The sequence below is a fragment of the Syngnathus leptorhynchus genome, chromosome 10 (genome assembly GCF_054491065.1).
Source record: "Syngnathus leptorhynchus isolate UIUO chromosome 10, UIUO_Slep, whole genome shotgun sequence".
Taxonomy (NCBI): Eukaryota; Metazoa; Chordata; class Actinopteri; order Syngnathiformes; family Syngnathidae; genus Syngnathus; species Syngnathus leptorhynchus.
This window is the reverse complement of record NC_141204.1, coordinates 6,963,209-6,978,194: the sequence shown is the minus strand read 5'-3', so window position 1 is coordinate 6,978,194 and position 14,986 is coordinate 6,963,209. Positions and strand designations below refer to the sequence as shown.

At 40.3% G+C, this 14,986-nt stretch overlaps 1 protein-coding gene across 2 annotated transcripts; it reads right to left on the bottom strand.

Moving 5' to 3' along the window:
- Positions 1 to 5,158: 5,158 nt before the first annotated feature.
- On the bottom strand, positions 5,159 to 14,485 carry LOC147050154 (uncharacterized). Of its 2 annotated transcripts, none has more exons than XM_085922488.1 (26): positions 14,407 to 14,485; positions 14,016 to 14,139; positions 12,868 to 13,261; positions 12,703 to 12,777; positions 12,533 to 12,631; positions 12,411 to 12,464; positions 10,448 to 10,501; positions 10,306 to 10,359; positions 10,175 to 10,228; positions 10,048 to 10,101; positions 9,752 to 9,805; positions 9,614 to 9,667; positions 9,105 to 9,158; positions 8,980 to 9,024; positions 8,846 to 8,899; positions 8,703 to 8,756; positions 8,572 to 8,625; positions 8,384 to 8,455; positions 8,270 to 8,305; positions 7,776 to 7,820; positions 7,674 to 7,706; positions 7,444 to 7,590; positions 6,862 to 7,038; positions 6,111 to 6,201; positions 5,715 to 5,792; positions 5,159 to 5,589 (listed from the first exon to the last, which is right to left on the bottom strand). In XM_085922488.1, the coding sequence occupies exons 1-26, from the start codon at positions 14,483 to 14,485 to the stop codon at positions 5,372 to 5,374; spliced, it is 2,307 nt and encodes a 768-aa protein (XP_085778614.1). In that variant the 3' UTR covers positions 5,159 to 5,371. The 2 variants fall into 2 exon arrangements, with proteins under 2 accessions (XP_085778614.1, XP_085778615.1); XM_085922489.1 differs by having other exon boundaries at positions 12,533 to 12,628.
- Positions 14,486 to 14,986: the final 501 nt, after the last annotated feature.

Here is a 14,986-nt window from a genome sequence, read left to right as displayed (position 1 = left end):
ATGCAATTTAAATCCCATGTTTCAAGGGCAATAAACGTTAAGTCCGGACCTGTGATCATTCTGTGTTGTCCGCATTGCTTATACCACATTTCGACATTCTAATTATATGATTATAGCATTTAGCTGCTGAGCGTAGTCTCTATGAATTGCAAGAGTCTGGATGGGCCTAATGGAGGTAAAAAAAAAAAAGCACATTGTGCAACTGCATAATTCATCAATGTATTCTGTTTAACTATTAAACAAATGTTATTAAAGAAAGCACTTTAATTAAAAACATTGGCCTTCAACATTGCTCAGCTGTAATTATGCAAGACTCAATGAACCTCACTGCGCAATCTGCTCACAATATTGAACTTAATGTGGTTTTATTATGACGTCCAACATCATGAAACTAGAGATGCAGTCTAATACACAAGCCGATGACTGAGTCACATGTGACCCGACAGCAGACATTCAATCATCTAAGTCGTTTCTGCGGTCACCTTACGAAATGGCTTCAAACATGCTGAGGAGGAGAAACTGCTGACATGCTTAAAGGAAGCAGTTGCAAATGAGGACCAGATATTCTGCAATGCATGACTTCTGGAACAGATAGCATTTGCATATAAATGGAAATAGTGTAAATCTCATTTCAGATCATGACACATCAAGATCAACCAACCAGTAGCTGAGATTTCACCCTTAGCCTTTTAAATTCATCCATTTCTGTCCAACCAAAGGAGAGGGCCCAGTATTCACATGACTCAATTTTTCCACAATGTTCACGCAGCACTAAAGAGACACACTTGAACATGCTTCAACTGGTTGTGAAATCCATTTTATTCAGAATTTTCCTCACAAGAGATTTGGGGGAGACTTTTGGAAACCCCCCCTTATTGGCAAGGTGCAGTTTGGATGACTTTCCCCTCCAACGACTTTTCCCAATCGCATTGTTTCTACACCTCTGCTCACACCACATGGATTTCATTTACACAGTCGGACAGTCAAATTCACGAGCCTCCGCCGGTTCCAAACACATGTAGGACTACTTCATGACGAGCGAGTGTCGCTTAGAGTAAGGAATAGAAGACTAAAGTGAACTCACGCTGCAATATTATGCAGGTCTTATAGGTTATCGATTTTTGGGAAATACTTCTTTACAGCCTTGGCCTATGGTCTGAAAATTATCTAATGAAATGCCAACTTGGGTTACACTCCAAAGTTGAAGAAATTCCAGCAATGACTGCAGCATATCATTCGCCAGTGCTTTGTCATCTTTGATGTAAATCTTATTTTATTATTCATTTGGTCTAGAATTACGTTTGGTAGCAAAAACAGTTTGTCATATTTCAAATGATATCACAGTGGGACCTTTAAAATGGAAGACGATCCACTATGTAGAGATAGTTGACTTCCAAAATGTTCTAATTAAAGGAAAAATCAATTAATTTCTCCAGGTTCTCACTGTCACTGTAGTTTCGTGACTCGAGAGATAATCTTTAACATTCTCAACTGTAACACAAATATTAAAAAAACTACTCCAAGTGATTGTTTGATGACCACACAAGGGTATATCACACCTCTCGCCCTACATCAACTGGGGAAGACTTCAACTCACGTGAGGACAAGTACTACTGAAAATGAATGCATGTATGATTAATGGTAGGGCTCTGGAATATTAGGGGACATCTGTTCATTCATTCATTCATTCATTCATTCATTCAATCAATCAATCATTCATTCATTCATTCATTCATTCAACCGTGCATTCATTCACTTGTTTGTTCCCCCACTCATTCATTCATTCATTCATTGCCCACTGTAATGCAACATTCGAACAACAGTATTAGACCCGGGAGAGTTGTATTCACTTAGTACTGTATCTGTATTTTGAATAGTTTCACACCAAAGAGTAAATTCAGTTGCTTTGCTGATGTTATAAAGCATACATCTGATATAAATTTGGCAAAAGAAAGCTATTCTATTCCAAAATCAACAACTTCTGTGGCTGATCCGTGGCCAACATCATGAAGATTTACAGCTGCCAGATTCTTCAAGCAACATAGAAATGCCAAGTCATGTTAGTCGTTCTTCTTCGAAATCAACTCAACATCCAAAAGACTTGTAATTATTAGCTTGGAGGGGTCCTACTGCCTTCCAACCAGCGCGGCCAATTTTTATATTTGCTGCTCCAAGTCTTATAGATCATTGCCCTTCATATGCTCTGCATTATATGGTCACCTTTGGAAAAAACTTTACAGCACTTTACACTTAATACTTTCAGGTTATTTTATGTGCTTGGATAAATTCAGGTAAATGTGAACAAAAAAAAATCATTTGTGACTTGAGATAGTCAGAAAGTCATTGTTGATGATCGCATGCATTTTTGACAGCAGTAAAGAAAGTACTGATAATTGCACTTAATGAGTTCAATATGCCACCCTTGCAACACTAAATCAAAGCTGACATTGTGTTAGCTACAATACAATTCAATAACCTTTTTTGCATGAGTAAACAACCTGCACTGATACATTTGACACACACCACCATGCATATAAGAATTCCCCAAACACAGGTGTCACGGCATCCCAAATGTTTGCAAGATATTACCTGTAAGTGTTCCAAGCCCTTGTGAAAATTCCTGTTAATCCTTCTCAATAAGAGGGATTAGTGATCATTACTGTTCCCAGGCCAGGATTGTCAGAAAGTGCATGAACAAATGCAGGTTTTGTCTGGTGAATGAAAGAAGGCCCTCCCTCAATCGCCTGCGCTTCTGTCCTTCTTCTCCTTCCTCCTCTCCAGCCCCCCCCACTCCACACTGGCATACCGCCAGCCTCAATTATCACGGGTGGAAAGAGAAGCCGATAAGGAGAGCATAAAATTGTACAACAGACAGCCCCATCTCTGACGGACCAGAAGGAAAATAGCAGTAATGAGAGCAGTCTTCTTCCAAGTGTAGTGGGTTTGGAAGTTGGAAGAACGATCTGCTGAGGGCATAACCAGAGAATATGGACCTTTCTAGACGACAAGCGTGGGATCAAGCCACAAATTGGAGTCTTTTTGCTGAATTGCACATGCATTAGCATAAATGAAAACAGTCCATGTGATAAACAATAACTTATCCTTATTTATTTATCCATTTATTAGCAAGCTTTTGTTATGATAGGATTTTTCTTTTACTCCTTAGTCATTCACTAGTACGCACTAAGCACCGATTGAAAAACATTATTCTGATTAGTATAATTTGACACAGAATTGCATCTCTTAAATCTCATTTCATCCTGTTAAACCAATTTTCTTGCGAGTGTAATTGACCCACTGCCTTTTTAAATTATTTGGCTAGATTTACAAGTGACACAATTGAGATTTTTGTGGAGCACTGATATGGGTCATGGCAGTGCAAAGAGGAAAAAAACGTCTCCAAGAATCGGATCAGATATCTGCCAAAGCGACTGCACCATAAACGGACAGATGAGCTCCAGTCTGTCAATGCGAGCCTGATGTCATGGCAGTGAACAAATCGAGAACGTATATAACGTGTGGAAAGTTAAATATGGTCTCAATAAGGTACATGAGAGGCGCATAATGCATTAGTACATGGAAAAACAACTGCCAACATTGGCCAGTGGAGTATTGCTGAGGTCAGCTATATTTTAACATTGGGAGATGAGGAATCTTTTGCATACAAAAAAAAACGTGAAAAAAGGTTGCGACTTATCGGATCGTAATTCAAAACAAAATCATACTGTACTGCATATGGAGGACCTGCTTTATACAATAAATCTTTTCTAGTCGGTCAAAATGGTGAACCCCATCTTTACTCTATTTGGTATGGATGTTGGAAGAGAATTAAAACCAAAAACATTGTATAAATTGCGTAAAGGAGGATGTACGATCACTCCTACCTGGCAGGTGATTTCAAACTTGTTCCTCTGCCAAGATGAGAAGCTGGTCGATGCCGACCGCGTCCTGGTTGACCCTGAGCATGGACAGTCTCTGGTGGATTGCACAGACAAATGGTGAGTAGGGTTGTGGAGCATGGAAGTGGCTGATCTCACTTGTCATCTAATTTAATTCTTTTCAAGTAACTAAGTTCATAGAATAATTGCCACTGGAAAAGAAGGGGATAGCAAGTAGAAGTGCGCTGTCATCTGGTTCCTGACAGTAGAAAAAAATGCCTTTGAGGAATAAACTGTTGTTTTATGCTAAACCTCTTTCAGTGATTCACGTTTTGTGACAGAGAGTTTGATGAAATAAAACGGAACAACATGAAGTGGAGGAAGACGGCTGAAGTTAACGAGATTCCGAGGAAACAAATGAATGCCAGGAAAAGCCTCTGTGAAGAGTCTTGACTCATTCCCAAATCTCAGTGGGGTCCCTCCCAGGATATCTTGCTCCATTAGATGTGGGAAAACAATTAATTTTTCAGACTGAAACAAAGTGCTATACATTGAAGCCGTTTATGATTGAAGTCACAACCGTTGTGTAACATTCTCCACATGGGAACAGTTTCACATATTATTTACTGTACCACTGACAGCTAAATTCACGCCGTTACCTGTCAAAGTAAATGTTGTGAAGCCACTGACACGTGGTTATTGCACTTACACAATTATTATTCCATCACAAATTAATTACCGGTATTAACCTGCTTCTGATGAAATTGTTCTGGCTATGTTTCCACTGCGAAGTTGCTGTAACAGTGAAACGTGCAGACAGCTGTAACGCAGGTGGTCCCGCTGCATGTTTACTCTACAGATTTAAAAACTAGTGGTGCCTGTAGGTGATGTGAGGTTCAGGGGAAAGATTAATGTAGCACAGTGTTTCTGTATTGTGGCTGTAAAATAATGGAATCTTAAGAACAAGCTCAAAGAATGTAGTCCTACCTAAATCTGACAAAAATTGTTTTTAAAAATGATAGTGGTTGAAATCTTATAAAAAATACAATGAAATTATACAGAATGTACAAATTAATGAAAAACTAACTGGAAACAGTAAATATTACTTACATTCCATTGCAGCAATATTGATTTCTGTGAATTTGAACCTGGGTGAGATCATCACATGGCAAATAATCATCCGTCTGATTGTAAAAGTCACATTGATTTTTTTGTTTAATTTTATTATAAAGAAAAGATGTTTCAAGAAAAGTCAGATTGTGAAATCTTTTAAATAAATTCAAATAAAGTTTTCATTTTTATACATACAATATCATCCCACATTGGTGTTTTTTGGGTGTTAATCTGTTCATATGGTCAAAAAAAAATCTGAGCCTCAGTTAAGAATATTTACATTAAAAATTCTATTTTGGATGACAACATATTAACATGACAATGAATCCAACACTTTTTGGTCCTTTCAATATTCCACTGTCCACACGGGATCTTTTCCATTACTGGCGGTTCCTGAACCTTCTCGGGGGTGCACCCTGAGGAGCAACTTGAGGTGCTGGACTTGTAGAAGTGAGCAGAGCACACCCAGAGGTGAGGCAGACACCAGGGGGCCCTCTGAGACCCGCATGGCCCCTGATTCCAGCCAGGCCCGTTTGTCCCCGCTCACCCGGCTTCCCTGGTTGTCCATTAAAGACCCGGCCGGGACGTCCACGCTGACCTGTGATTGACCCGAGAATAGCATTTTAAATGTTTACTTTTATATAGTACTTTGGGATATATATTTAAACAAAAGCATTACATATCAAGTGAGTAAGCAACTTATTTGCAAGCAAATATTTTTACCCATATTCCCCTGCTCTCCAATGTAGCCAGGTAGGCCATGACCCTTGGCTCCTTTATCACCTTGCTCTCCTCTATCACCTGAACACACACACATGCACACACACACGTACACAAAAATACACACACATTTGTCAGAACACAGCAGACTGACCAAAAGAATGACATTACCTGGAAATGCTCTGTAGATTAAAGAGCATCTGTTACTGACATCACCGTTAATTAAAACACTTCATAAATATTCTTGATTTTCATTGGCCTTGCTCTACGGGGATTCCCCATTAAGGCCTCTGACTGTCACTAAAGCCTTAGGCTTGTGTATTATAACCGGTATAGGTTGTGACTTCATGATTCCATTCAACGCCATGAGTGCAATGTGTCTGCATTGTTTTTCCACACCTGGCCCTCCTTGCTGGCCTGAATCTCCGACTTCACCATAAAATCCTGGCAGGCCGACTTCTCCAGGATCGCCGTCTCTTCCAGGATCACCCTGACAACATCATAAAATATAACATTCATATATAAAAAATACACAGTTTGTGTGAAAAAAATCTGAGCTTTGCTAGTGTAATAAGGGACATATTATGTATTAAATATCTTGGAAAAAAATCATAATAAAAGATAGAACTGTTTCTTTCAGTATCGGAAAAAAATACACACACTTTTTTTTTGTCTGTTGGAAGCACACTGTTGCCTTTAAATTTGTAGGGGAGGTTTGTCATTCGCTCACTAAATTAACTACTCTTTTTAAGACCAAGCCATTTTTTCCTGTTTTCCCAACATTTTTTTGTTGTTGCAATTTTACAGTTTTGTTTGTCTATTCAATGCAGCGCTAACACACCAAGTAAGTTTGAAGAATCTTTTTGATGTGGTGGGACAGGGATAACCTCTGTGCAGCACAACAATATGGAAAGGATTTGACGGTAGTTGAAATTCTCCAAAAAACATTCAACGCATACCAGGAGACCACTGTCTTTGTCCTCATGTTGATATGGAAATTCACAATGTTTTCGTTGTTAGTTTTTCTGCCAGCCACTGCAGTTGAGTTTTTCCAGACATTTGCAATGTGCGGGACAGAAGTGAACAATGTATGGCGAATAGCCCCGGTAGTGTGTTTAGGCTGAAGAATTGGAAAACTATTAGAACTCACAGGAGGTCCAGGTGGGCCTTGCTGCCCAGGTGGACCTGGGGCACCCAAGGGAACGTCCCCGTAGAGAGGACACACTGCGGCACACGTCCTCTTGATTGAGTTGGCAAAGGTGGACATCTGCTCCAGCACCACTTTCTTGCAAACCTCGATCACATGTTGAGCTGGCAGCGTCGGACCCTGTGTGACGAATCATTAGCAAATCCATCATTGGAACTGACTCAAATGTGCAACACGGCAGATGAATATTCCAGCAGAGCGCACGCTGAAGTGATGGCAGCATCTCAGAGGAAACCCCAGCGAGAAATGAGGCCAATGAGATTTCCCTAGACTCATTATGGATTTATGGACACACTGACTGATGAGACCTCATGCCTGGATGAGCATCTTGACTATAAAGAAAAGTTTGACAAATTGTTCCTGACCCCAATAGTTTTAACAGTCTTACTAGTCGAACAAGTGATGACGTCAGTTAGTCGACCAATGTGAGCAGATCTTGCCGATTACATCAATACTGTAACCGCATCATGTTACAAATACAAGGTAAAAACAAAAACAGTATTCTGGGGTTTGCGTTTTACTTACTGGGGGACCTGGGGGCCCCTGAAAACCATCTGGTCCTCCTTCACCTCTCACTCCTTTGGTTCCCACGGGACCTGAGCGTCCACCCGGACCCGCTGGGCCACGCTTGCCCCGTCCTCCCTGAGGACCCGGCTGCCCTCTGTCTCCAACCTACAGAGCATATTGGCATGAACAGCAGAGATGAGATCTAATACTAACATTAGCGTAAGTGACGGGTCACTAAATTAACTCACCCTTCCTTTTGGTCCTTTGACACCTTTCTGTGCCTTTAAAGACAAAAAACATGTTGTGAGAACAGACAGGGCAGGAGAGAACTCAGTAGATGAAATATGTACCTGGTCGCCTTTGACTCCTTGAATTCCTGGGATTCCTGTGTCACCCTGTACAAGGAAGAGAGGAAAATATTTTATGCTGTGAAAAAATATTACTGTAAGATTTTTTTGGTGTGCACTTGTGAGAGCGCAGTCTCTATGTTTCACAAAGTAATCCGTATTTTGGGATGTCATCGCTGATTGTTGCTGCTTAGTCCATTAGAAAAATCTTAATTCAGACAAAACTACCCAACATACCCCAGTCCCTACATTAGGTACACAATTGCAATAAACAGGCACGACTATAACATTTTGCCACTCATGACGTGACACAAGGTAATAAAATATGTTTAATATTCACCCTGTATTCGACTGTGCAGGCGTACCTAATATTCTAGCCAGTGAATCCATATCCTACCCCCTCCCTGTTTTCACTGCATGAAACATCTGCTTTGTTTATTTCAACCTTCATAATTCGGCCATTCTTCATATTTCCTGCGGTATATTGATGACAATACCTTGCTTCCTTGTTTTCCAGCTACTCCCACGTGTCCCTGTGAAGACATGATGTACGTCAATCACTTACACAAAATAAACAAGCATTTAGAGTTAAAAGTTAGTTTTAAACTTACATTAGGTCCTGGTGGACCAATAAATCCTGGTCTTCCCGGTTTCCCCGCAGAGCCTTTGTAACCTCTTGGACCCTCGGGAATAAAACATTTATTTAAACTACCTAAGAGGCTGTTTCATTCTGTGTTAATTAATTCCCTTGAAAGTAGTAAATAACGCAAGATGATTTTCTTCAGGAGGTACAACTTACAGTTCGACCTTGAGGGCCCATTTCTCCCACTAATCCCAGGCTTCCTTTCTCCCCCTGCGGAAAAAAAACACACAATAATGAGCCAAACAAACTTTACGCAGTTTAAATACAATCCTCAACATCAGTTATACCTTTGAGCCGATTTGTCCGAGTCTTCCACTCTGACCTTGTGGTCCTTGATAAGCCTGGGAATAATAAAAAAAATAATAATAAATAACAAAAATATCAATTTCAAGGGACCAGGTAGTAATGTGTTATACAGTGGATACAGTACCTCTATTCCAATATCTCCATCTCTGCCAGGTATTCCAGGATCGCCAACAATGCCCTGGGGAAACGGTACTTAGATTTATTATAAAAAATACTGAGATATAGTTGATTACATGTTGTTTGTAAGGGTGACGTCACCTTTTGTCCTATGGTGCCATCTCTACCACGAGGGCCCGTGACCCCCTAAGTTAGACAATAAATGTACTATGACTGCATCCAGGTTTCAAAATGACATTTTGATAATCATTGTGGAGTATACATACAGGCTTCCCCTTCTCTCCAGCAGTCCCCCGCTCCCCTGGATCTCCTACAATACCCTGTCAAAAAAATGAAACATCAATTAAAATGAATTTACATCTCACAAATTACTGGTGTTGTTCAAAGAGTTGTTCTTTTCTCTTCTTTTTATTTTTTTTTATATCTTACTCAGTCGACTGATAAATTAGGAATAATTATTGTGTTGGTAAAGCATCCATTTAACGGTTATTGCTATTTAAGACTGGTATCGGATGACAGAAGAGCTCAAAGTCAGAGATACAAAATCTCAAAAATATTATAAATATCCCCAATTCCTCTATGACTGATGATTGCTGTGTTGTGCACGTTGTCTGTTTGCAAGGTGTCAGTTATTTCATTTTAGGAAAACCCAACTTTATGTCATTCAAATATGTCATGTGAGTGAATGAGCAACTAAAATTTTGGTGGGCCTTTTTGTTGCAATTGAAACATGTCAATATATATCCATATAGCCTCTTATGGATGAAGAACCCACCTGCTCTCCTCGAGGTCCAGGGTTCCCATCTGGACCAGTGCTCCCTTTCTCACCCTAAATATATGTAAAAAAATTCAGAACAACAGATAAAAAAATATATTTTAAAAATGTAATAACACAAGAGAAAAAAACGTATACCTTCACTCCTTGAAACCCAGCAATCCCTTCATATCCTCTTTCAGCTTTTGCACCCTGCAGGGAAAGTAAAAATCATCTATAATGCCAATTTTGTGGGGGAATGTTGATTTTACATGCTCACTAAATATTCGATTTTTGTGATGATCATTATCTTTACCATTATGTTATGTATATTATGGTTGCATTGTAAATGTCCAGGGAGGAATCATATTTGTAAAATCATAATATGGTCTTGAAGTGAAAACAATGGCCCTGTTCACATAATGATTTGCAGATAAGATTGCAGGTGAACTCACAACTTCTCCCTGCCTCCCAGTATTTCCGATGTCTCCAGAGGGTCCACGAATACCCTTTAAACAAAGTGTCATTGTAAGAATTGTGAAAACTCTGCAATGATACTCATTTTCGACTGCTTAAATTCACCTTGAATCCCGCTGCCCCTTTCAAGCCCTTCAGCCCTTTTGTACCTCGCTCGCCCTGTGAGGACAACGTATCATGTTTTATTTGTGACATTGTATTAGTGGAAAACATGGTGTGAAGTATAATCACTTTACCGCAGGGCCCCAGGGACCTCTCAATCCTGTCTCGCCTTTGCTTCCAATCTCGCCCTGAGGATGATGCATGTGAGCTATCATTAACCACCATGAAGAATTAAACGGAAGCACAACCTGATAGCAGTGTGAAGACAGAACTTACCTTCGGGCCTGGCTCACCCACGACGCCATAGTCTCCTGTGTTTCCCCTGATGCCCTGCAAAACAAGTTGGCAGGTAGCAATAATTAAAGACGCTAAATGTAACCACAAGATGTACAAAGATGGAAGACTGCACAACATTGAAGCTCACTCAATTTATTCTCATCAAAATAAAAAAAATAAAAAATAAAAACACAGCATGATATTTTGTTCTTAAATATGTAATTTAAAAACCTGGATCCATTGAAAATGCCTCAAATAATGTGAATGAATGGAATGAGATGCCTGGGATTGTTTTTGATTGTTGTTGATGGGTCAGTACTCAAAACCAAGAGTCAGAAAAAGTAAAAAAACAAAAGGACCGTTTCGTGCAAAAATATTAATCCATCACAAACTTCCTTTGTTTACTTGGCTTTTCATAACTTGGCATGAAAGAATACATCAAAGTAAATAAATGTACATGACAAAAATAAAGTCCAATGACAGATGTTGGGAAATACTTGCCACTTTAGCCTTTAATTGTTTACTCAACTCAATAGACATCCTCAAATAGACATCGTATGACGAACTTACACAGCTCCTCATGGGAAGAGGGTGACTACACCGTTGCCTAAAACATTTTAGTCAAGGTCATATTAGTCATGTTAGTGGAAAATGTACACCAGAATATTCCACTGCACTGTATATATACACACACCAATCATAGATGCAACTAAATGGAGCGCTCTTGTTTAGACAAATGCTAACCACTTCAAATGCAGAAGGAAAAGTGTTGCCTTGCATCAACAAACAAAACCAGATTGTCTTCTTGTGGTCTGTTTATTTGAACATCTCACCATTTAACGGTTAACCTCATAGATGGCAGACGGTATGGCAAAAGACAAGACCGTGAACTTTACCGCATTTTTATGTTGGCAAAGCTAAGGTGGGCTTAAAAAAAAAAAAAGACCACCCAAAATAGCTCGTAAATGTGTGCCAGGAAAGCGCCTTCCTCAAGATGCAAGCAGGGAAAGAGATAAACATGTTGGGCCTCTGTGATTCAGGGCGTTACAAAAGACAGATGTTTACTCTCAAATGACCTCCAGCTGAAACTCAGGATGAGAGACTGTGGCATGAATGGCTCTGGAATCTTTCTGGAGGCCTGCATACTGTAAGTTTGTCCAGGCAGTCTAGGGGGTTTCCTTAAATACGTATTCAACAACTACAATCATACAAGCTGGTTCCTAGCAAATGCCCCATTTCCTGTTATGCAAGTTGACGGAAAGACAACTGGACTTGTTTGTTCTTTTCTTTTTTTCCAAATCTCTTTGATTTTAGCTGAAGGACTCTCTCTCCAAATGTAACCCTTCTAATAAAAAAGCTTCTGAGATTTGCTCCAATTTTAAAAGAGGCTGTTCAGCATCAACGAGTCAGGAATTTAAATAAGCGCAGTTCCAAATGTGCCAAACTTCACACTCCACTCAAGCAGACATGATGTGATTACAGACTCTCGGGGGTCTTGGCCAACTGCCTTCTATGTCTGGGTGTGTTTTCATGAGAATTTCGCTGGAAATCGAGCCAGAGTCTGAGCCATTGAGTGGCCCATTTGGCGTAATATTTTAAGGGAAACAATTGGATTCTGAAGTTTTCATACAATTTCCTCCTGAATAGACAAAAGTTCACTACATTTAGCCCTCGGACAGCACTACCTTCAAAAATCTTGTGATCGCCTGCCAGTTTGCTACTGTACACCTCCGAAAGGAAAAGAAATCCATCATCACATCTGTGCACGTCTGGATTTATCTTTACTATCTATGAGAAGAGCCCCAACATTTACTATCCCATAGTGCTTCTGGTTCCGGGTCTGTTTCCATCTTACAGTGCTATTTTCCACAGTTTGACTCTCGTTTCACAGCTTTTCATTGTTACGTACAGCCACGAGTTAAACTTTTTATTATACAGAAATAACAAATCTTTGGTCATTTACCCAATTTCCCAGTTTTCCTGAATCGCCGTCTCTTCCGGGAAGACCTCTGTGGCCCTGTAGAAGAAATAATAGAGGTCAACATGCTACAAGTCACCGGGATCATGTATCATGCGGAAATTCACCTGTGGGCCCGGACGTCCCTGGATGCCTGGCTGTCCATGCATGCATTTGCAAGATGCTCTTCCGGCTGTCAGACCGATTTCCGCATAACCTCCACACTGCTGAAGCGAGAGAAGAGAGTTTCAGATGAGTCCGAAGAACAAGGACTGCAAGAGCTGCAGAAGGGCTCCACCTTGGAGAGTTCGCAGCAGCCTTCGGAATAGGCCTTCTCTGGGTCACATGATACGTCCATCTGCTGGAGGTCTACCTGCATAGGTTAGCATATGGGGATTTTCATTGTAAAGCCAGAGATCCAGCTAAAATATTTTTACAGGAGACATTCTTGGTGCACACGTACTGAAAAAGAACGGTCTCTCGCGGCTCGCTTGACTATGGAGGTGTACCCCTGGCGGATGACTGGCATTGGCTCGTCGATGGATTCCACACTGACCTCCTCACAATCCACCAGCAGCTTCACCTGGCTGCCCTTCACGCTCAGCGCCAACTTGTGCCACTCACCATCAAACAGCTTCCCCACACCGTGGAAGGTTCTCAGCATGTGGCTACCACTGGGGCTGATGTAAAAGAAGTCCAGCGAGCGGCTATCGCCCTGGAAACGCAGGCCCACTTGCTCTTGACCGTCTGGGGCGCTGACCTGCCACAGGTTCCATGATTTCTTAACCATGTCCTTTGTCAACTTAAAGGTTGCAATGACGGAGTAGTCGGAGGGAAGACCATCTGGATACACATCTCTGTGGTGGGAGAGTCAAAATAGTATAATTGAACATCGTCTGATTGCCTCAACATTGTTATCTGATGTTATACAACTTTGTTAAATCATGTCTGTGTGAAGCTGTCTTCGAACATTCATCACTCTTTTTTTTTCTCTCATGTGGCCTCTAAATTGAGGCTAAAGTCATAAAAGCCAAGCTTCTTAAGCCCCACTGAGTTACAGTAACTGCCTGTGGTTACAACGTTGTTTCAGACATCTCTTAGCAAGCCTAGATTTCTTCATAGTCAACGATGACTAAACCTGTAGATCGTAAAGTTTAACCAAAATAGTCGGGAGCAATTTCATCTGGCTTGGTATGAGTCTCTTATCTGAGCAGCTACACACTGCATGTTTTTCAGAACTGAGCAGTGGTGTAAAAAGACTCTTGGGGTAATAGAAGATATGGAGGATGGCACTGTTGTGTCCTGATTGACAAACCGTGAACACCTAACAAGGAAACTGTCCAAGATGTGTCCTTAGTAAATCTAGTATATCCAAGTCATCTCAAATAGCATGTTGCCCACATAGGAATAATCATTGCACTCGTCCTACACAGCTCCTAAAATGATTATTTGAATAAGCTCCTAAGGTGTCCATGCCAGGTGTCAGTAGGTTCCATTCCACTGACAAGCTATTTTTTTCTCTCAATGACGGAATATATCAAAGCGACATGGCACGTTTACATGTTGCAGACTCGCTGCAATGCTTGATTCTACCTCCATAATCAAGTGTACCTCATTGTCTTCTGCAGCTGGATGACAGGGTTGATGCGATAAGCCACCACCTCTGGCTCAGAGCCTTCCACTCTTTTCACTCCTCTTGACTCAGAGACACGGAACTCCTCCAGGAGATCAAAACCTCACAATATAAATATACGTTATCAAACAAATCCCAAATGGAGATTTTTTATCAAGACAAGAGTGCACATGGAAGGTGATGTCAAATATTGATTTAAGTTACAATTGTTCCTTAAAATGGTCTATAAAAAGACAAATACTGACATCTATGGGCATTATTTGGTAGGGCATTGTTCAATTTAGAGGACTTTTGTATAGTCATAGTGTTTTCAGATTTGCTGCAGCGATCAACATTTAAAAGTCAAAGAAAAAAAGAAATTGAACTTACTTGGTAATGTTTGGCCTTGGGTGCATCCTAAAATGACAACTAGTGATGCAAACACCTGCATGGCTTCGAAGGCTGCCATTTTCAGATTTGGAAAAGTCAAGCGACTATAAGTGCCTGAAGAGCAACAGAATTGTTTGAAAGGAATCGATTAGAAAGACACTTCCGTTTGTACACACAAACTATCAGCCACAGATAGAAATTTAAAGTTTGATATATATTACCCAGGCCACAATATAATCAGCAAAGCATGACCTCAAAAATATTGTCTTAATAATAACACCAACTTGAGCGATGCTGCCAGGGAATGTTTATCATTGTGATTGTAAAAATACTTTGCACCATACTAAAAATCTGAAACATGATTTTGGTTACACTAATTAATAGCCCAATCGAGGTGAACTAATGTGATGCATTGCAATTTCACATCACTGTAATCTCCCACAATAAACATAGCAATTTCACATTGTCAATTAAATATAATAATTGTTTTTCTTTGTACTCATCCATGTATTAACTTCCATTTACCTGTAAATACGGAATAGCATGGCTACCTATTATCTAAGCAGTAGAATTAAGATAA